The 23,198-nt window shown below is 31.2% G+C and overlaps 1 protein-coding gene across 1 annotated transcript; it reads right to left on the reverse strand.

The window, feature by feature from the left end:
• Window positions 1-325: 325 nt before the first annotated feature.
• Window positions 326-22,453, reverse strand: LOC129220916 (uncharacterized). The gene is made up of 8 exons (XM_054855351.1): window positions 22,413-22,453; window positions 15,598-15,932; window positions 12,451-12,554; window positions 9,181-9,241; window positions 4,995-5,069; window positions 4,072-4,220; window positions 2,177-2,393; window positions 326-624 (listed from the first exon to the last, which is right to left on the reverse strand). Exons 1-8 carry the CDS (start codon window positions 22,451-22,453, stop codon window positions 326-328), a joined length of 1,281 nt encoding a protein of 426 aa, XP_054711326.1.
• Between the last annotated feature and the right edge of the window lie 745 nt (window positions 22,454-23,198).

The following is a 23,198-nucleotide window of genomic DNA, read 5'->3' on the forward strand; positions in this document are numbered from 1 at the left end:
CTTCAATAGACAAAGCACCATCTTCAATCAACAATCAATATTTGTACAATAAATAAAAAGTTCACATCACTGATCACACATGGACATAAATTTCCAGCGGAAAGGGGAGGGGGGACCCAAGGTCATTGCCTCAGAAAAAAAAATCTACAGGTTGCATCTAAAATGAATATTACATTTTCTCTGAGAACAAATAATATATATACAACACATAAAAGATAATTTTTTTTTACATGTATACAAGAATTGGCTCATTTGCAAATTCATCAGGTAGTCAACCAGTAAAAGATGGCAAAAGTTGCATTATCACGCATAAATTTGAGGCTACTCAGAGGTACACTGGATCCACACTTTCTGGTATTGTCCTACAAACTGAATCAGATTCCATGATGGGAGACAAATCTCCACAGTTTGCATCACTACCACAAGGCTCGCTCGTGGTATTTGGGGCATCACAGTTTGATTCACTCTCAACTGATTCACAAGTCCTCTCAGTTTCACACTGGTTCAATGTCCACCTTTCATCGGAAGGCATTTCTTTACTCTCTGGACTAGATGATGGCTGAGGTGTAACACTATCTTCTTTTGGAATATCGGCTCGTACACTTTCTTCAGATTTTTCTAATACTGAAAAAGATAATCAGAATTCAAATGAGCTTAAGTTAATACATACAGCCTCTACTTTTGTAAATAATTAGAATAACAGAATTAAAAACATCTAAAATGCAAAAAAAAAAGGAACATTTTCAATTCAAGTAACCAAGAATGGTCAAATTGAATCTTTATTATTCTTTTAAATGTTCTAATATGCTTTTTACAAGCACATTATCACTGCTACCAAATCCACACATTTCTTTGTCTTAGCTGCAATTGAGGCAGTGAGAAGCAAAAAAATGTAAGTGGACATTTTAAAGTTTTGAGTAAAATACCTTAATAGTTGCGGGTTGGTAGCCTTTACTGAAAGCTTTTTCAAAATCATACTGCATAACAGAACCTATCTCTTGCCTCAAGAAAAATGAGAAGTTCTCCCACTACTTGTACTTGTTATCTCCAAATTTTTATTTTGCCACTTACATCCTTTTGCTTCACCAGGGTTCCCACTCTCCCAGCAGATTAAAAAATAGGGCCTTTATAAAAGGCAAATTTTTAACCACATAGGACCACTTCACACCAGTGTTGCAACAAGAAACTTTTCCAGGTGAAAAGAGTTTTGCTTATAAACACACACATAGAAACATAGGTATACAGTCAGATCTCCCTATGAGGTCACTCTTCAAACTTTGTGAAAGTGACCTGTGTCCTTATAACAAATTCTTTGTTTTCTTAACAATGAGCATGCATATAAATAGCAAAATTCTTTGTTAAATCAACTATGTTCTAAATTATCAGTTTATTAGGGTGTAACTTTTTAGCAAATGTCTTTACTTTTTATTAAAGGTTGAAGGGTTTGTCAAATTCTAAAAAATAGGGCCCTTGATCAACTTTTAGGGTTTTTGACAACTAAATATGGCCTTTAGAGGGGTCACTACAAACAACACTTGAAAATAGGGCCTTTATAAGAGCTTTTGAGGGTCCATGGGAACCCTGTGCTCTAATTCTTTTTTACAACTGATTGCAAAATACACTGAAATCCCGTAACAACAAACTTGAAGGAACCACAAGTTTTGTTTGTTGTAACAGGAATTTTGTTATGATGGAAGACAAGCAAGGTTATGGAAATAAAATTTCGACTAAAAATTCATTTTGTTGACACTGGTATTTCGCTGTATTGGTATTTGTTGTAAAGGGCCTTATTTAGGTTGAAATAATTGCCATAGTTGCTTTTGTTTCAAAATAGCAGCAATAGTTGCCTTTTAAGTCACCAGTTGGTAGCCCTATAAATAGTCCTCTTTCTTTCTTCCTCTGGCCTTTATGGAGTGTCATATTTTACCTTGGATTATGTTGTTGCACCTACAGATATGGTCAAACCAATTTGGTAGGCAAATCTTAATAACAATATTCAGTTTTTTAAATTTTCCTCATACAGTTTAAAATTACCATGTATTCTCTACTTATTTTTTTCCTCTCATTATACTCAATATTCTCACAACTTCTCATTTAAATATTTTTGGAGCGTTGACATCAAAAAACATATGAAGTAAATATGATTAATACAAACACAACTGCTCTACAGACTGACCTGAAAATAGATGTTGGTGCTCAAAAATATCTCCAAGGCAATCTGATGTTGTTGAACCCACTGAGACAAAACTGCTGGGTCTAGAATGAGTGCTGGGTGACTGAGATTGAACGATGCAGTGACGATGGGTTTCGTGAAGTGTGTGAATTTGTTCTCTAGCACTCAAGAGCTCCTTTCTTAACTGTTTCCTGTCTTCTTCTAGATCTGTAACCATAGCCTATGGAGGAATAAAACACATTAGATAAAAGAATCAAAAATAATCAACAACTGAAAAAATTTCACTTGGGTTGTAAAATTTTGCTTCCAAAGTGGCAGTTCAAAAAATAACACAGAACTTAATTTTGAATTCTGATTATTTTTTTTCTTCAAATTAATGTAGTAAAAACAAAAAATAATGCTATTGAATCCTGTTTTTTTTCAATAGACAAATTACTGTCATAAACCCATGATTGAATTTTTACTCTCTACTTGCATTTAGTAGCAATAAAAAAATTATAGTTCCAACTTTGAGCAAATAGTTGACTTTAAAAAGATTAGTCAATCAAAAATTAAACCTACTGATAAATATTCATAAATACAAAAATCAATCAATCTGAATACTGAAATGACATTGTATAGCTTATATATCACATTGATTTCCATACATGAACTGAAAATGAAACGACAGAACTTATTTTAATTCTGAAACTAAACTGGAAAGGTGCAAGGACAGTTTACATTTAAATATGCTAATAAAATAAGAAACATTTCACTAGCACTGGAGAATTTTTCATAGAAACAATACATAATTTCTAAAATATAATTTATGGAAAAAAAATGCTAAAAATTAAAATAAAAAAATGTAGTCAAGCTCTGATATAAACCACAATAGAATCTGAATGTAGTTTGGAGTCACATTGAGTTTAATTAGGCTGCATATTGAATATGAAATGTATGAACACATGTAAGTGATGTTGAGACATATAATTTAATGAAAACATACTTGGATCCCAAAAGCATAAAATATTATGCAATTACAAACATACACATTCAAAAATGTAAAATACATTTCAGCATCACACTTGAATCATTTATTTCAAATTCACATTTTCTGGAGAACCAATTGTTTCATAAAAGCACATTGCGGTATCCACATTAAAAGAGCTGTTCTAACTTGACAACTCTTCCTTTTTAAGTGATGTTAGAAAACCATTCATTAAAAAAGAATCTACCACATTAAGTTTCTTTAGTCTGGTGTAAAAATTGAAAAATGTGACTTCCATTTTCCAAAATAAACAGTTCATTTGATTTTATTCCATCAATTTCTTCTCTGGAAAAAAAATTTTAAATGCTACAATGTTTTTTTTTCCCCCAACATAAATAATAAATTTTCCCAAAGTTTTTTACTTCTTATCAGTGCATATGTAGCATCTGAAGGGAAAATGCATTTGAAGAAAAACCTAAGTAAATTTTAAAGGGAAAAAAAATAGGGATTTTCAGAAAAGTGCATTTTTTCTGGTAATCATCATTTGGCATCATATCAAGATGGCGATCAAGCATCATCATATCAAACATTAACATGGACAGTACATTCGTAAATATTTGTTTATGGTGGTTCAACCAATTCGTCATTTTTTCAGATAGGCTTAAAACCAGAGTTTTACTCTATTAAATAAAAATTTGTTTAAATATTTTCGTAAAGCTTCAACTACTGTGAATTTCAACTAAATTTCTGATAAATAAGCAACTGATAAATTAATACTAAATCAATAATGCAATAATTGGACAAATGTAACGATGATAACATCAAATTAAAACATAAAAAGAATTTTTCGGTCACAGATTTTGATTGCATTTTGAAAAAACAAAAAAATAAATAAATTAATAAATAAATAAAACATAAAAACATTACAAACCATTAATTGATCTAGACAACTACTCAGTGTAGAAGATACTGGCATTAAATTATGATGAGATATTCCTCGTGGTCGAAGAAGGTATTTTAATCCCAATTTTTCCTGAGATGATGAATGGGTACAGCTAGTTCTATCATCCACAGATGCATCTAGTATTTGAAAGTACATATATAAATCACAAAAATTCATAAATTAAAATTTATGAATAAATAAGTACAAAAACAAAATCATTTCAAAAGATGATGAGAAATATAATAATAGTGAATGAATAATACAATTTTACTTGTTTTTAAAAGAGTAAATAAGTTTTAATCTTTACAATATATCAAATGTATTTGGAAACCCAAAAATCATGAAAAAAATGGAAGAGCAATAGCATTTAACTTTAATGATGTAAATCTTGCCCCCCCCCCCCTCCATTTCAGAATTAAAGCACCATTTTTGCAGGTACTGGTTAGTATAACCTAATGTTTACTGAACTGAGAAAGAAAGTTCAGGAGTTCCTTTAAAATAAAGAGAAAATCAGGTCGTAGAAGTTGCAGACTGTGAGAATATACACAATAAAATTAATTTAGGCACGCAAAAATGCAAGCTGCTTTGTTTCGTAAAAATAGTAAATAATTCATTACTGTATTGTATTTTAAACCCTTTGTTTCCTTCAGGGCAAATATGTGTGTGTAGATTCAGTTTAGTACCTTGAGATAGATATAATTACATAAAAAAATTATTCAGCAGTACCCTATTTTCCCTGACATTCATAATTTAGGCAATATGAATTCCACTGTTTTGAATATCATTAGCATTTCTTTTCTATGACCGAACAAAGAAACCAATTATGAACTCTACAACAGTGAAAATGAAACACCCTTATATGATGTTAAGTTAAAATGCAAGCAAATAAACTAAGATTTAATAGAACTTACCATTTGTATTAGAAGTAGATGAATCATCACTAGCCAAATTCAAACCATCATTTATTAAAGATGATAATCTAGTAGCTATAAAAAACAATGTTATGAAAAATTTTTTAAAAAATTCAAAAATTTATAATGCAGTTTTCTTTACAATAAATGTTTTTGAAATCTTATACCTCATATAAACTGTTCAAAAAATTATGCAGCAGATATTTTACTTTTTGTAAAAAAAAAAAAAAAAAAAAAAAAAAAAAAAAAAAAAAAAAACCTAACTAAAAGTTATTAAATGGAAAAACTAAGGATGAAAACTAAGATTTATAAAATAAGGAAAAACAAGTGACTCTACTCAACTACAGCTAAATCTATAAAAAAATAAATAAATAAATAAATATTTTAAATGCTTCCTAAAGTATAGATTACATAAGTATTAAGTATAGATGAGCTATAGTATCAGTATGCATTTTACAAAAAAGAAAAATATTCTGATTCTCTCATTTTGCCACGAAGTTACCTTGATGAGTAATACGTATTTGTGTGTCCACTAGAAACTTTTTATGTATCACACTATGAGACAGCTGTTCTGATAAATTAAAAGCAATATGAGTCTACAAAATAATTATGAAACTGAACCTATACTTGGGATGACAATTGGCCTTCATTCTTGAATTCAAAATAATTAAGGTTCACATTAGCAAACAATACAAGTCCTTAACTGCTGATAAAAGAAATTTCCTGTTTAGGCACCCTATTCAAATTCACTCGTATTAGTACCAGACAGATAGAATTTCTAAGGAAATGATTTTCTTCTTAAGTAGCAACAGGATTCCACAGAGAACTACATCCGTGGGAGTTCTCTGAATCAGTAAATGCACATAACTACAAATAAACTAGAACCTTTCTTAAGAAAGGAAATCATATTCATTTTCTATAAAATCCATTGTTCACCAATGAACATGTTTTTTGCATACATGCAATCAACCTAATAATTGAAAATCTGGTTTCCAAAAGGCTTTTAGTCATAACTATAAAAAAGAAAGCAGTACATGTCTAACACTGTATTACAATAAGTAGGCATTATAGATCAAGTTATTATGTTGAAAACCAATTTTTTTTTCATAAAAGAATTAAGTCCAGTGGCGTCGCTACGTGGAGGGGGGGGGGTCTGCCCCAAGTGTCACCCGTCTGGGGGTTGACACCCAATCATAGAATTGCAAGTTTTCGAAAAATATGAAGCTAAAATGCATTTTTAAGACTACAAATTGGAAATTTTTCCGTGGGTAAAACCTTCAGATCCCTACTTTTACTCGTTTTTTGGGCATTGGCCCACTTAAAATTTCGTTATAACACAAATGTAGTTGTTTCCGAAAATGGCACGAATTTCATGTTTTCATAAATTTTTTTCTTTTGCGTTTGTAGGGGAGGGGGTTGACACCTAAAATTACCTCCCCATGAGTCACCCATGCTAGGTACGCCACTGATTAAGTCACAATAAATTTTGTGCCAAAAGAGATTAAGTCAAGTTTAATCAATTGCAGCATTCCTTGAGATCACATGCTCAGGATTTTAGGATTTTTTAACCACATAATTTAGAGTTATTATACAGGGTTCATACACTTTTGGTTAAAAAAAGTTCCCTGACTTTTCCAGGTTTTCCAGGTTGTTTTTTAGAAAATTCCAGGTTACTCGCTTCATTCAAAATTTAAGTTTAAATAGTAATATTTTCAAAATAATTAAAATTGTTTAAAGTAGCGATGCAGAACTGAAACTTCTCCCCTTAGATTAAAAAAAAAACTTGGTTTTTTTTTTTCGTTTGTTTTCTCTGTCAAAATTTTAAGTTTTTTTTAAACATTTTGTTCAAAATTGTTTTAATTTGTTTACTATTTGTTGAAAACAGAGTACTTTCAACTTATTTTAGCGTTTCTTTGATGTCACGCGTAATATTATAGCGTTTTGCTGTAGTCCTGCAGCAACCTTTTAGCATCCGCTTTTGGTTTACAATACTTTTTATTTTATTATAAGTAGGTACACGAAACATATTGAGCAAAATGCAATGCTAAATTTCAGTATAAATATGATTAACTTGTTGCATCAATCGGCATACCATGTAATGCATAGTAACAAAAATCAACATCCGCCAATCATAGGCTAATGCCAATAATCTTTTTTTTTTTTCACATATTAAAGGACGCTTACATTAAAATTTCAAACTTTCTTTTCCAGAAAATAATAGTCAATTTTCAAAAATTCATAACTTTTTGCACATTTAATGTTATTTTCAATATTACACATTGATATAAACGTGCAATTCTGTTTCTGGAAGTTTAAGTCTACTTCCATTGTGCAAACGATCAAATATGGCGACAAAGTGAAAAATTTAAAATAATAAGTAGATTTTTGGATTTGTAGTATAAAAGTAGTAATAAATAATTAATAATCCTTAAAAAACTACAATAAAAGCAAAATAGTCAGTATTTAGCATATAAGAGTCTAAATCAATTAAAACAAAAAAAATGTTATGAAGATTAAATTTTGCATTTTTTCAGAATATAATTACAAATTATCCGGAAAAAAAGGGCACAATTTGTGTTGTTTTCAATAGTTTGCATTGCAATTAACATCCAATGCCGTTTTCGGGAACTTAGGCACTTGAAAAAGTCTTGTGTACTTCCATCTTGGGAATGACCAAATATGGCGGCTATGCCCAGAAATAAGAAATAACTTTTTTTTAATTTGTTGCATGAAGACAATTAAAAAATAATAAATCTTCATGATAATACAATTTATTGAAAAGTTTTTATCACATTTGTGTCCGAGGCAGTGAGGATAAGATTAAGTTTTAAGAACAAAATTTTTCATTTCTCAAGAAAATTATTTCAAATAATAATAGAAAAACAATTTGCAGGCCATTTTTTGTTGTTTTCATCAGTTTTCAATTAAAGAAAACATCCAATTCTGCTTTGTTTTTAGAAACTTAGGCATTTTTGGATCGTATCTACTTCCATCTTGTGAATGACCAAAAATGGCGACTACGTTTCACACGTAGCTGAAATGATTTTCCGATCAAAAAAAAAAAAAAACCGATTTTCCCCGATCGACCCTCCCATCTACAGGTTGTGCTTCCGAAGTAAACTGTCTTCTCTCCTGTTGAGTTTGTGCATAATTGCTGTTCATCTGATTTTTTTCCCCTTGGGAACTACTGAGAGCCAAAAATGGCGGCTGCTGAAGATTTTTTGGGTGGCTACTTTTTTCATTGCTTTAAAATTGTTACAATTTTTTTTAAATACATCGATAAAAATGAAGATTAGGTCTTTTAAAACGAAATCCCCTGGGAAAAAATTGGGAAAAGAAAAATTTTGGGGACACATTTGGAAAATTCCTTGACATTTTTGACTAAGTCATTTTCCCTGATAATTCCAAGTTTTCCCGGAGCGTACGAACCCTGAACCGAACAGAATGTTGTGGCAACCCATCTAAAACTTTAGGCAGTAGAAAGAAATGCGTTCCCCTCACTGACTCCATGTAAGAAAATCTTCGCTTTTTTGGCGCATTTTTCGTTGTGAAAAAAAAAAAACGTTCATTTTTCGATTGCAGTTTTTAAGTGCCAGCGTCGGTTTAGATAAAAATTTACAATTTTTTTCGTGAAATCACAATAAAAACGAAGACTAGATCTCATAGTATTTAATTCCTTGGGAAAAAAATTTTTGGAGGACAAAATTTGAAAACTCCCTGACTTTTCCCTGACATTTTTGACAGTGTTATTTTCCCTGACAATTCCCGGTTTTCCCGGAATTCCCGGAGCGTACGAACCCTGTTATATCATGCATAGATTAGTGGGAAAAAGTATATTTTCTTAAAACTCAATAATAAATCTCACATAACAAAACCACTTTTTTTAAGATTGGAAAAATTAACTTGATGCCATTTGGAAACAAGCTATTCAATTGCAATTCGAGAGTCGAGTTTAGTATGAAAACGCATAATACAGATTGATAGTTGCAGAAAAATAACCAAATGCTAGCATGGAAATAAGTTACAGCAATTAGCTAATGCAAATAAGAATTAATACAGGCATAATTCATGATCCTGACTGCACAATGTGGCAAGGCAATTCAATTTAAATATCCTTTATAAAAAAACTACACTCACACAACAATAAAATAAGATCAATATAAGACAAAAACAGATTAAAAATTACCTTGTTGAACAGCAATCAACATTAATTCTGATGCTGTCATGTCTTTGGTATCAACCGGAATCTATAAATAAAAAAAGTTGATTGAAATACGATAAAAAGTAAAATTATAAATGTTCTTAGTATTAACTTGCTAAACATATAAGAGCATAAAGAAAAATGATCAAATATGCTTTGTGTTTAAATATAATTGAAATTAAAAAAAAACAAAGTAAATTAAGTACAAATTGTGAAGAAACAAATACAACAAACTTGACAATTATTGCTTTATTTATGTTATTTTTTTACTTGAACTAAATTAGAATATGACAAGTGCAGGGCTGGGTTTTGGAGTGTACGAAAAAGGTTTTGGACAGGACAAGTGGTTTTTACTGTCAGAAACTGTCTAAGACTCAAAAAGTATCCAAAAGTATGCTAAAGCTAAAGGGATGTAATCTATATCAATTTGTAATTACTGCAATATTCGTAATGCAGAAATATAGATATTAATGAGGTTTAATTATAATGAGTATTTGATAATATTTTTCTCCAAAATGTTCGTTTAAAAAATATTTTACTTAAAAAAATTGCCAATAACTCAATAACATAAAAACTTCCTCATGTAGCAGTTGGTTGAGTTATGAAAGGAAATTCACAACACTACCAAGACAACCAATTTCAGTTCCTTTTGTAACTCAAAGTAATGTTATTAAATGAGCAATATATAGGTGCAAGAATAAAAAGCTTAATGGATTTTGCAAATAAGTTTGATATGATGTTTTTAAAAAAAAATATTTTTATACCATAGGTTAAAGAACAAGAAATTGATGATTAAGATCTTGTATTTTAAAACAGGAGCTATTCTTTTTTTAGTTCATATTTTTAATATAATACATTCTGTAACTACAAAAAATTGTAATTTATTGCATTTTAAGTCAATCTCTGAGCTATATTTTGAACACTTTCTTTTGCACACATGCATAAAGGTTTAAAAATTTGGTTTAATGAGAAAAAAAACTCATACATGCAAATTGAAATTTTTAATGAAAAATTTAATTTCTATGTAACTAGATTAAAATCAGCTGTGTAAAATAAGTTACATAACTTTTTTACTTGAATGTTCACATTGAATAAATACATTAAATAGTAAAAAAACATAATTTTGACACATTTTGTTCTGTTTTTGATATTTTCTCACAAAATATAGTTTTTCAAAAAATAGTTTTGGATAATTTTGGACACAAGCATTTTGAATAGGAAGGTAAAAAACCTTAGCAACCCTGCTTTCATTTGCGCACATGCATAAACATAAGGAAATTTGGTTACTATTATCAAAAAAATAATAATAATAACAAAACAAACTCATGCATACAAATTGAAATTTGAATCAATAATTCAACTTTTATGATGTAACTAGATTAAAATCAGCTGCATAACTAAGATGAATGTTTGCATTGAATAAATGTGACCTTCAACTTAGTTATTCAATAGTTCTCAGTTATTCAATGTACTTTGATACATTTTATTCCGTTTTTGATGTTTTCTCATAAAATACAATCTCTAAAAATATAGTTTTGGGCACTTTAGGACAATTTTAGACACAAGGGTTTTTAACGTGGTTTTTACCATAGTGTCTAAAACCTTGCCAACCCAGGACAAGAGTCATCTGTAACACTTTGTATGATTATGGTTTTTGACATTAGATATGGACATTAGATATGGTGGTTCAAAAATACATGTAAAAAAAGTTTCTCCTAGATAATGGGACACCCCTCAATATTTTTAGACTTGTGGATAGTAATACATTGGAAGAATTTTAGCTTCCTATTTCAACTGAAAGAGAGAGCTCAACCCCCTCCCGCAAACTTCATAAGTATGGGGAGAAGGGTTTAAAAAATACATAGAACTGAAAAAACAATGCTACATATCACAATATACTTTAGTAATATGCATCTACATTGCAATAAAATAGCTATTTACAAAAAAAAAAAAAAAAAAAGCTGGGGAAATTAAATGTTCATAAATTTGTGGCATTTTCTATGCTATGGCTCATGCTAAATAAAGGGGTCATTGAGCACCCTCTTAAAGTTTGAGTACGAAGCTAAAACTTTTACAGCATAAATCTATTATTAAATCTAAAAAAATAGGGGGTGTCCTGGACTCTAGCTGAAAAAAAAGTATTTTTGAACCACCCTAATGGACATGCTATGCAGAGAAAGGCAAAAAAAAAAAAATTCTTTCAGCTACACATCTGCCTTATAAAAGCTGCATGCAGACAACTTCCAATACTTAACTAACCCACCTAAGCAAAGAAAAAGCCATACACTAAGTAATTCACTATCATGTTTGTAAAATTAAGTTACAAATCATACATAAACTAGGAATGAAATTCATATTTGCACATCAGTCAACATTTCAATATTAAGTTACATACTTGCAAACTTTTTAAACTCAAAAAAAAAAAAAAAAAGATCAAAGTTTAAAAAAATAGAAGACATCCAACTTTTTAAGTCTACAGATTGATTTTTTCATTGATATTACTTAACATTTATCTTGTTTAACCATAATTTTTACCCTTTATAAAAAAAATCATTTAACTATAAGCATTATAAAGGCATAATGGAAAAAAAAAGTCCATGGAAGCCTCAGTCAATTGTGTACCCTAGTGTGTGTCTGGGGAAAACCAGGGAAGGGTTTTTGGGGCTTAAAAGGCTACCAGAATCCTTGTCTTTACGTCATATTGCCAACCTGCAAAGTACATTGCTTTAAAAACTGCCAACTTGCCATGAAAAATGTGCCAAATCCAATTGTGCTTGCACCTGTTAGGCAAGTTGACTGCAAAAAGGCACTGTTTGGGTCTGTGTATTTGTAATACAAATTCACACTATATGATTGATCAAAATCATACTTGGCCCTCATTAATCAGTAAAAATAATGTTGTAATACCATAATGTTTTTTTATAAATTAGTTTGTTTACCTTTGTTAAAGCAATTTTTTGGTTGTGTTCAGCAATGCTATTGACTGCAAAGCCTGTGTGCATCTGGGTGGGTTTTTGATTAGTTAGTATTATTATTTCTTCAGTTATATTTAATATCTCCAGATAATTCTGAAAGTTTTCATATAATATTGTTACATTTTTTGCCCGAATACATGCTGTTTTCAACAGTAAATGTCATGTTTCAAACCAGCAAAAGTTTGAATGCCTTCTAGGTCAGAAGAGGTATAAAAGAAAGAGCCCTGCTTTAATGTGAAAACACCATACATTGCTAATTCTGATACTAAAAATCCCTTACCTCATTACTCAACTCCTCAACAGGAACTTGGAACATGTCTGCTAGTATCTTCTCTTTTTCTTCAATTGCTTTAACTATTTCTACATCTTTCCGCCTTAATTTTTCTAAGTAAATAAATGAAATAAAGAACCATTTTCAATAATGCTAAAATAATTTTACTTTAAAACAGAAAAACAGAAAACACATAAAAAAGAATACTCAGATATTTGTCACCTGTAATGATCAAAAACTGTCAAACATAGTATTGTGGGAAGGGGGGAGGATAAACAAACCTCTTACAAACACTTGTTGAACAAAACTCTACTTCATACAAAATAAACCATTTACAGTCATCTCGAACATTTAAAAAAAATGAACAATTCAAATAAAAAGTAGAATTTTTCTCTATTTCACTATTTTTATGACAATAAATTCAAAGATTAAACACAATTCTTTTGCAAATTCCTAATTTTGTGACATTACATTTTATAGCTTTGAATGGAAAAAACATTTCAGCAACTAATTTTTTTAATTGAAAATTTACGAAATACGGATCGTTGTACAAAGATACAACATTCAAAAATCATGTTATGATGCTTTTTGCAACTCTAAATCAAACATGCAGCACCATTATTGTGTGGATGTTGTTAATATTGATTTTCAAAAAGCTTTTGATAAGGTACTGCATGTTGCTCTTCTCAGCAAATTAGCTGATATAGGAATAGGAGGAAAAACTTTACTTTGGGTTGCAAATTGGCTGACTGGAAGGAAACAAAGAGTAGTTGTGAGGGGAAATCATTCTAAATGCAGTGATGTCTTAAGCAGGGTTTCTCGGGGTTCAGTTTTAGGGTCTCTCTTGTTTATTACTTTTATGAATGACATCAATGAGAATATTTCTTGAAGCATGAATTGTTTTGCTGATGATGTAAAAGTTATGCAGATTGTAGGAAATGAAGAACAGTTAAAACAGCTTCAACAGGATTTAGGTTATATTACTAAGTGGGCGGATAAGTGGGGTATGGCAGTTAATGTAGGGAAATGTCAACTGCCACACTTAGGTCATGGAAATAAGCGTATGAGTTATCGTTTAGAGAGTTCAATCATTGGTCAGGCAGAAAATGTTACTAATCTGGGTATCTTAATAAATCAGGACTTCTCAAGTTTAGTCAACAGTGCAGCATTGCAAGTAACAAAGCCAACAAAATGCTTGGGTTTATCGATAGATCTATTTCAAACAAATCTAAGAAGGTTCTTCTGCCTTTATATAGGAGTTTAGTAAGACCCCGTTTAGAGTATGCTGTGCAGTTTTGGTCGCCTTATCTAAGGAAAGATATTTGTGTATTGGAAAGGGTTCAAAGAAGGGTAACTAGACTAGAAAGGGGACTTTCAGATTTAGATTATGATACCAGACTTAATAGGCTTAATATGTACAGCCTGGAGTAAAGGAGGATCAGAGGGGACATGATTCAGTTGTTTGAATTTATCAAAATGAATGATGTTAATGGATTAAATTTTTGCATCGAAAGCGGGACGAGGCGTGATTATTTTAAGCTATTCAAATCTCAGGCTGACCTGGAAATAACGAAAAACTACTACTTTAGTAGAGTTGTGGGCACTTGGAACAGCTTACTGAAAGAGGTGGTAATGAGCAAGGGGGTGGATAGCTTTAAGAGGGCCATTGATTTTCATTGGGGATTAATAAATTGACTAGGACCAGCCAAGCTGGGCCAAGGGCCTGTTGCTGGTTGTCACATTTGTATTTATTTGTATTTGTATTATTTTCTTCAAAAATTTATACATATTTTTTTGAAAACCACCATACAATATTATGCATGAAATGATTTGAATTCTGACACAAACTTGAGAACAAAATTAAAAAGAAATTATTTAATCCACATGCAGTTACTGCACCATCATTTTTGGAAAAAATTTGCAATTTTAATTTTAAACTTTCATTTTGGCAAAAAGATTTGTAACAGAATGTACCAGGATATTGAATTGAATTTTTCATGTTTTGACTGGTTTTTGACACATGTATAACAGAATATTTCATCATGACTGCATGCATGGAGTCTGAATTTAAGATCATAATAACCTCTTTTGAATTGGAGATGGGCAGCACTCTCTGAACATCACTGGAAAGTAACCATAAAAAATTAAACCATTTTCCTCATTTTTAGCTTTTGTGGAGCCATAGGTGTATTTTCCAAAAACAAAAGCAGCTATTAAAATTACTATTTCACTAAAAGACGAGAAAAGAAAAACAGGAAGAGGAAAATAGAAAAATGACTGACAGAAGTGCCAAAACCGGAAAATCACAAAAATTGCTCTTCGTTTTATCACCGTTATAAATGAACCATGTTAATCATGTGTAATTATTTAAGAAGCTATTATAGTATCACGTTAAAGCAATAGCAGGATATCCTACTGTTATTCCAGGGATTAGATGCCTCACTGTTGCTCTGAGGCGACGATATGCAATATTGGGTTGCAACAAAATCTTGTTTGATCTGGGTACATTGAAGAGAAAATGCAAGAAATGGATTAAAGGTTGTGGATGCTAAAACATAAGTGCATAACACAACATTTTTGATAAAGCCATGAAAATATTTTTTGGTGGGGTGGATTATATTGGGGGGGGGATCATGGATAAATTTCAACATTCTAGAGAAAAAAAATGTTTTTCAATCTGACTTTTCATTGCCTTTTTTCATTGCTTTCATTTCTTAGATTTTTATGCATATTCAAAGAGTGCATCCCACATATACAATGAAAAAGGGACCAAGAAAATAATTTTAAAAAAGTATATCTCATTTGATGTAAAATAAGGGGAGGGGAATAGCATGAAATGTAAAAAAACACTGAAATGCAAAAGAAAGCATGAAAACTCGAAAAAGTTCTCTAGTTGATGACTTGCATACAAGGAGAATGAAAAAGTAAAAGCGTGAAAAAAAAGCAAAGCAAAGAAAAAAGTAAAAGCACAAACCTAATTCTGTGAAACACTCCAGTGTTATAGGAAAAAAAAGTGGTTTTACTAAGAGACAATGTCCAATAAAATGTGTACATAGCTAAATGAGTCATAATTAATTAGAATTGTTATAACACTATTTTCTTATCATTATTACAAGATGCAAATAATGATTCTAACTGAAGAGCTTAATGTCTTACCAACGGGAGTTAAAACAGGCTCTGCAGTTTCATAAACAGCACCACTGCGAATGACAACTTCGCTGGGTTCTATGAGTTGGGGTCCTTCAGTGATTTGTAAGATTTCAATGCGTTGAATTCTCGAAAGCACTTGTGAGTCAGTGTCATTGGAATCTTCAGTAGAACTCACTGTTCTCGCTCTTTGAGGTGTATCATCAGGTGGTTCACTAGGTGGTTCATTAGGTGGTTCACTAGGAGGTGGTACCTCTGGTTCGTTTGCAAGCTGTTTGGACTCTTGCTCTGATTCAACTTCAATAGTTTTTACTTCCTCTTGAACTTCTGCAGAGCTGTCAGTTCTAAAAATCCAAACAAATTAAATATCATTAAAACAGAATATATGTATGATCAAACAATAAATAAATACCTTTGTGCTGAACAATAACAGGAAATATCCAACGTTGTTTAGCACAAACAAAGAGATTACAGAGTTGTTTAGCACAAACAGATTACAGAATACACGAGTTTCGGGGTTTCAAGGATCCCCTTTTTAAATTCAAAGGTGTGAGCTTCTAGATGTAAAGTTACCCAGTAAAAGCAATGAAAATGGACAGCAGACAGCTTAAATATCAAAATAATTAATTATCAAAAGCAAAGCAAGACAAAATGGAAAAAATCAAATTTATTGCATGATTCCCTCCCACAGAAAACCCTTAAGCAATAAATTTCAGTAAATCAAAAAATGAAAAAAATGATGACAAAATGAAACCACTTATTAATAAATTAGCAATAAAATTATGTCTGAAAAAATTTTGCTAAGAATCAACTGCCACATTTATCAAAAAGAAGAATAAACACAATTCAGAAAAACAGAAAGAAGTTGGAAAACAATAAAAAGTTCAAAATAAAACATGAAATGGAAACATAAAACACCTACTACCTTCTTAGAAATGGTAGATTCTCCCTCTGTATTAGTACTATTAGTAAGTTATTTTGTAAAATACCAGCTTAAGTGTAGGGGAGCTCTGCCATTTGGGAAACTTGGGCGAGTTTCAGCTAATAATGCTTTCTCAAAGTGCCACCAAACCCAACCTGCTTGAAGCTATTACTCAGGACTGAGACAGTTTAAGGACAGATAGCTCACTGTAACCTCCTCAGCTTTTTCATCTCAGGATATCCCCAAAACTAACCCAAGACAGCGCCCACAGTGGGAGGAGCCATCCCCTCTCCTGACTGGCCTATCAAATTACTTCCTATTATTCCTTCTATCTTTTCAAAATTTTATTAACTATCTCTAATATTAAATGCTTAAAATTTATTATTGTACAGGAAAGAGATTTCGGCTCCAGGCGTTCCAAAATTTGATATATCGTTGCCACTCTGCTAAACTAACAAACGTGAAAATTGGCACTTTTGAGGAGAGCCAAAATACTGAACATAACTTTTTCCCACCTGACACATTTAATTATTTTCAATGTTTTAATTTTTATAGATAACTTTAAGTGTAAAACTATCATTTGAAGTAGTTATAACCCCAGGTAGCCCTTTTTGAATATTACAGCAAACCATCAAATTTGAAAAAAGGGATTTTTCACATTCGTTAGTTTAGCGTGGTGCCAAGGATATGTTCATGTCCAAACCACAGCCATCTTAACACAAGGCCTGGGCGCTCATTCAACATGGCCGCCCGTGAAGGTGGTTTGTTTACATCTCATAACAGCTCTACCGTGAATAAAAATTTAGATTTTTTTTATAATCCATTAAAAAAAAGTTAATTTTTACATGAAATACTCCGATACATCTTTAAATTAAAAATTTATATCGTTCGAATTTCAATATCGACACAAATAGTTCTTAAATAGTAAACTAAATTAAAATTCATGGATGATGCATTAAATATTATATTCGCAATAAATATATAGATAATGAATAAAAATGAAAATTCTAATGGGTAAAAAGAAAATACACTTCAACTTCAAATCATAATACAAAAGAAAGTACGAAATAATTTTTGCTTACTGTAAATTGTAGAATGATTAAGACAGACGGGGAAGATAAACGGGAAGTGCATATTTCTTATTCATAAACTAATAAATATTTTGTATTTTTCACACGAATGATTTACAGTAGTATGGATTTCCTTTGATAAAAATACAAACAAATGAAAAAAAAATAAGATGGAATAAATTAAACCAATATTTAGCCATATTTCTAACTGTTACAAACAAAAGAAACAGCATACATATTTTTGAAAAAAATCACTCCAATACCCAATAATAATTACAAAACATCTGAACAATTGAAACAAACTAAACAATTGGTATAAAAGGACAATACTGATGCATATATTTCAGAGTAAAAAATATAATTAGATTTATCATGAGTTATCTGTGAGTTTTTTGAGCAATCACGATTGCTTATTGTTCTCATTTGACAGTCCTTGACGTTGGGATTATTTTTCAGCTTGGACCAGCAGCACCACCGCCCACCGGCGCGGCGGCGGCACGGCTGCTCTGTTCCTGAGCACTGTCCCCCGGAATTCACTTCTGCTGGGTGGTGGCGTCCATGTCCTTCACACGCATGCTCATACACACTCGCCAGCGCGTGAGCGCCTTTACACACATACACAGGCCTATGTGCACACACACAACTATACACACATAACCACCCAGGAGGAGGGACATGCTTGGGGGGGGGAGCCATTTCTAGAAACAATAACTCTAATGAGTAGGGTCTTGTCGCAACTCGTGATTGCGAAAAACATATTTTGAATTCAAGATGTCAAAATTCAAATTAGATTTTTTTTTTTGGAGAAGTTATTCAACAGTATGTTATATATCGTTTGCATAATATTTCTCAAAATCAAGAAAATGGTGTGAGAGCTAAGCTTGTAATGGTCATGTACCACATTTCTAATGCATGGCTCGCTAATAGTGTTAAAAGCTTTAATTCATTTTCATTTGCTATGAATTCCTCCAAAAAAAAAAAAAAAAATTCCACAACATTTTAAAATACATTTATACAAATAGAAGCTGGGTTTAAAAGAAAAAGTTGGTGTTTTTCAAAAGTCACGATTTCATGTATCTATTAAACTGCACTCTTCAGAGAATTCATATTAAAAAGCTCCTTGAAATTTTAGTTACAAAAAATAATCATTTACCAAAGTGAAGGCAAAAAGCTTCGTCATTAAAATCGAAAGTAATAAACGTGTATTACATGAAAGAAACATAAATAAAAATGTGTACCTTTCACTAATAGAGTACAGTACCTTACAGAAATAGAAATTGCTTTAAAAGTTAAAACAGTTGCTCTTTTTAATGAACCGCGATCTAATGTATATATTAAACAGCACTCTTCAGCCAATTCATGTTAAAAAGTTCCTTAAAACAATAGTTACAAAAAATAATCATTACACAAATTGAGGGCAAAAAAGTTTCGTCATTAAAATCAAAAGTGATAAAAATATGTAGCATGAAAAAACATACATAAAAATTCGTCCCTTACAAGTAAAAAATCCTTAAAATATTATTTCACAAGTACAGTAAAACTCCTCTAATACGGACACTAACAAGACAAAATTTTTTGTTCGCAATAGAGGGGTGTTTTTACCTTAGAATCGAGGAATTAAATACTGTCCACATAGGAGGGGTATTCGTTAGGAGGGATTTTACTGTATTTATTTTTATTATCAATTCTGCTTAAAAATAACCATTGGTAACCACACTTACTTTCTTAACATTTTTTAATCCAACAAAAGTAGCTTCAAACATATTTGGAGATGTTAAACATTTGATACGTTAAATTTTCACCACCCAAGTATCCCAACGGCTTATAATGTAAACTTGACAAAACGTAACGATTTAGCACAGTCAAATACAAAGAACAAAAAAGAAAACATCATTTCAAGTCTCCATAAAGACAGTTGATAACGTATTCACACATTTGGAATAAATATTACTTTGCTATTTGATACTAAAGTTGTGAGATGAAATACAATATTGCATCCGCAACGAGCAGCTACTTGAAGTCCACAACACTGTTTGAACTAAAGGGATTTCCCCGCTCAACGCCTGCTTGAGGTCACGTGACATCGATTGTGCAATACAGCGCGTAGGCCTGATATATAGAAGGCTGTGTCCAAGCACAGACCTTTAAACAGATGTAAGTAAGAACACGGTCGCTCTCAACATTATTACCATTTCTTTGAAACAGAAAAATAACACACTAATTTTTTAAAACAATAAGTTTTAAAAAAATGACAAGAAAGATTATAAACAACTTAAAAAATGTCTTAAATTTAGAGCATTTATAACATTATTTTACACTTAATTCATTCAACTCATCGATCGCACTATAGCATTCAAATATTTTGATCAACTGCAGTGAACTCAACTACACTTAAAAATCAACAATTAATGAAGGTAATTATTAAGAGAAAACTATGATAGTTTTAATTGAAAAAAAAAATCTTTTGAATTTATTTTTCTCAGCTTTAAGCTTTTTACAAACTTCCAGAGGAAAACTAATATTGGTCAGCATCAGAGATAAAAGATACTTTGTCACAAATCTTAAATTTTTCAGGAATAGTATGACTAAAGAGAAAAAAAAAAGTATGACTAAAGAAGTATGACTAAAATCATGAGTACATGACATTAAGCAATTTAATGTGTTGTTATTTAAATAAGTTAATATTTATTTAAGATATTTACTGCTTTGCTTCATTTTCATTTTCATCTGGTGTTCCTTCATTTGGTATCACAGGATCAGGGACAACAGGAATAGGTTCTTGGTGGTTTTTAAGCAAATTCCCGCTTTGCTTTTTCTGTTCAACAGCATTATTTAAATGTTGACACCAGCTAAAAATAAATTGTGTAACTTAGATATAGGTTCTATAATGGCAAATATTTTATTTTCACAAGAGTACAGTCGGATCCCAACTTATGCGAGGGATGCATTCCAAGACTGCTCACGTAAGTCGAAATTTCACGCTGTGGAAAAGTGTTGTGTATATGATTTTTTTATTAACATACTCAATCATTTTGACATTTTTAAACATCTTTTAATCTGTACATGACATACACCACCAGCTCAGTCATTTCCAGCCAAGGACTGCAGTTTCGTGCTTATTAGCACTCATCAGCCTGGCATAGAATGAGCTGGAGATGGAAGATGAGTGCTAATAAGCACAAAACTGCAGTCCTCGGCTGGAAATGACTGAGCTGGCGTTGTATTTCATGTATTTCTGCTTTAGCCCAGGCTATTGGGCGGTAATTTACTGAATATCTTTTAATCTGTTTTAGACCATTTTTTAACTATATATTACCGTTTCTTACACAAAGAGCTGAATTGTTACGTAATTTTATAAGAGCTGCATTATTCAACATAAAATACTGTTATGATGCACAAAATCTATGATCAGTGGGATAGAGAGGCATAAAACTGAAACAGTACAGTAGTAATAATGAAGCACTGCACTGTATGAGTACTATACAATAAGTTACATTTATGACTTAAAATTTGAAGATGATGATTTATGCTGCTCAATCTGATCGTCATTGTAATATATTTTTAAATACAGTAGCTTGGCATTTACATTTATAACATTTACATCTATGGTAACACCTGTCTTTCAGGGTCTCTATAATCTACAATACAAGAGCAGATTCCAGTTTCATATTATATTGTTTGCATTTTGCTCAGACACTACTCTGCGAGCTTCATATTAAAACTAAGGTCTGAATCATACAGATTGCCTTCTCCTGACTTTTAACAATACATATGAAAGATTCACTCATACCTAATTGTTGTGCTACCTGCAACCCAATTTCTAGTTGCTCAAGCATATCAAGAATACTTACCTTTTTTTAAATTGTTGCAAACTTTCGCTTTTTGTTTCCATCTTCAAACTTTAGACGAAACAACGTGTCTAGGTTCCAGAATATTTCATCACTTTTTATTTTTAGAATAAATAAATGAAAAATGAGGAGTGGTGATACATACACACTAATAAAGCTATGTTTATAGTGTGTTGTGTGGGAACTTGCGCAGTCAGTGATGCTGAAAGGATGAAAGTACATTCACAAAGTCCATCTTTAGTAGTCAATAACAAAATTGAAACGTAGTAGCATCACGATTCCTTTTCAAATATTTTCGTGTTGAGAGCAAGAAATTCGTTTTAGCTCTTAAACTCGTTGCTCCTGAAAACCACTCCTTATAGCCATTTCGCGTAAATATGATTGCATTGTAGCGGGAGCCAAGGGCATATCACACCAAAACATAAGTTATGCTCTAATTCAATTAAGTACAGATATGAATTGAAAAATAAGTTTCATCTAACTGCACAATGGATGGCAGCAAGAAAAATTTCAGAAACTTTTAAAAATAAATTTACTGAAATATACTACTGCAAATGATCTTTTGTCTTGACTACGAAACAGACTGATCGCTCGCTTCATTCTTCTATTGCTCTGACAAAGCTATTGACTAATGGCACCTTACAGGTGGAAAAAATTAAAGTTAAGGAATAATAGAAATAGGTGGCAGAGCATTGAAAATCAATAAAATATTATTAGCTATTATAAAAATATAACGCAGATTCTCTTGGCTAATGTAATTCTTTTGGTGATCAAAGTCAGTCTTGATAAAAAAAAGTCTACTGTCATTCAAAAGCTGTCATTAAAAGTTTCTCTGAATGATGTAACAAAAAACCCATTTGATTTAACTTTACAGTCAATAAAACATAAACCTTTATCTGGCGAAAATTAACTGCCAATCACAGAAAATAAACATAAGTCGAACAATAAAAATAAACTTAAATTACAAAATTATCTACGTCTTACATTTTCTTCTCAGATGCAGTGCTTGCAACAAATTCATACATGGCGTGCATTTCAGATGAAGATATTAGAAAAATACTTCTCTTATCTGCAAAATAAAACAATTCTAAAAACATGTTTCACTGAAGCCAGTCAATTTCATAGTTAAAAAATACAATACAACTGTTGAAAACTTAAAAGTCACATAATGAAACAAACTTATGTAAAATGAATAACATAGCTAAACTACAACTAATTGCGCATTCAAAAGTATAATTTATAGTTGAATGTTATGAAAAACTTTTTAAACTGAAAAAGAAAGAAAAAAAGAAATGCAAGAGTTTAGGTCCTACTGGGTTAAATAAGATATTGCACTAGCCGCCGATGCAAACTTCAGCACCTCTTTCTCAATACAGGGTTCATACTCTGTTTGGATGGAAAAATTCCATGACTTTTTCATGACTTCAATGAAAATTTTCATGACCTCGTTACTCGAAGAGAATAGCACTATTTAATCTCAAACTTGATAACTTTGTAAATGAGCATTAGCAAAACGTCTACATGAATGCCACAGACTCATTGAAGCACTTACTCGTAATGCAAAAAATATAAGTGTACACTTAAAAAACTAAACTATTCTTATTCGTTTTCATCATATAAATTTAAGTAAAGTAAAACTGCAGTGAAACGAATATGATGATGCTTAAATGTCCAATATTTTATTTATAAACAGGCAGAATGATATTGAATGGGACAAAGGTTGAATGAGTCATCACTAAGTTTCAATAAATTTGCTTCAAAAGTTGCCTT

Source organism: Uloborus diversus, chromosome 4 (assembly GCF_026930045.1).
Source record: "Uloborus diversus isolate 005 chromosome 4, Udiv.v.3.1, whole genome shotgun sequence".
In the NCBI taxonomy this organism is placed as follows: Eukaryota; Metazoa; Arthropoda; class Arachnida; order Araneae; family Uloboridae; genus Uloborus; species Uloborus diversus.

Bases quoted from the DNA above. Each gene is read 5' to 3' on its own strand.
- LOC129220916 (XM_054855351.1), bottom strand. From the start codon at position 22,453: ATGTATGAATTTGTTGCAAGCACTGCATCTGAGAAGAAAAT. The intron at 5,070-9,180 runs GTAATTTTTAAT...TGTTTTTTATAG, and splicing joins GTTGATTGCTGTTCAACAAG to CTACTAGATTATCATCTTTA. The intron at 2,394-4,071 runs GTTTGTAATGTT...ATTCCTCCATAG, and splicing joins GTTGTCTAGATCAATTAATG to GCTATGGTTACAGATCTAGA.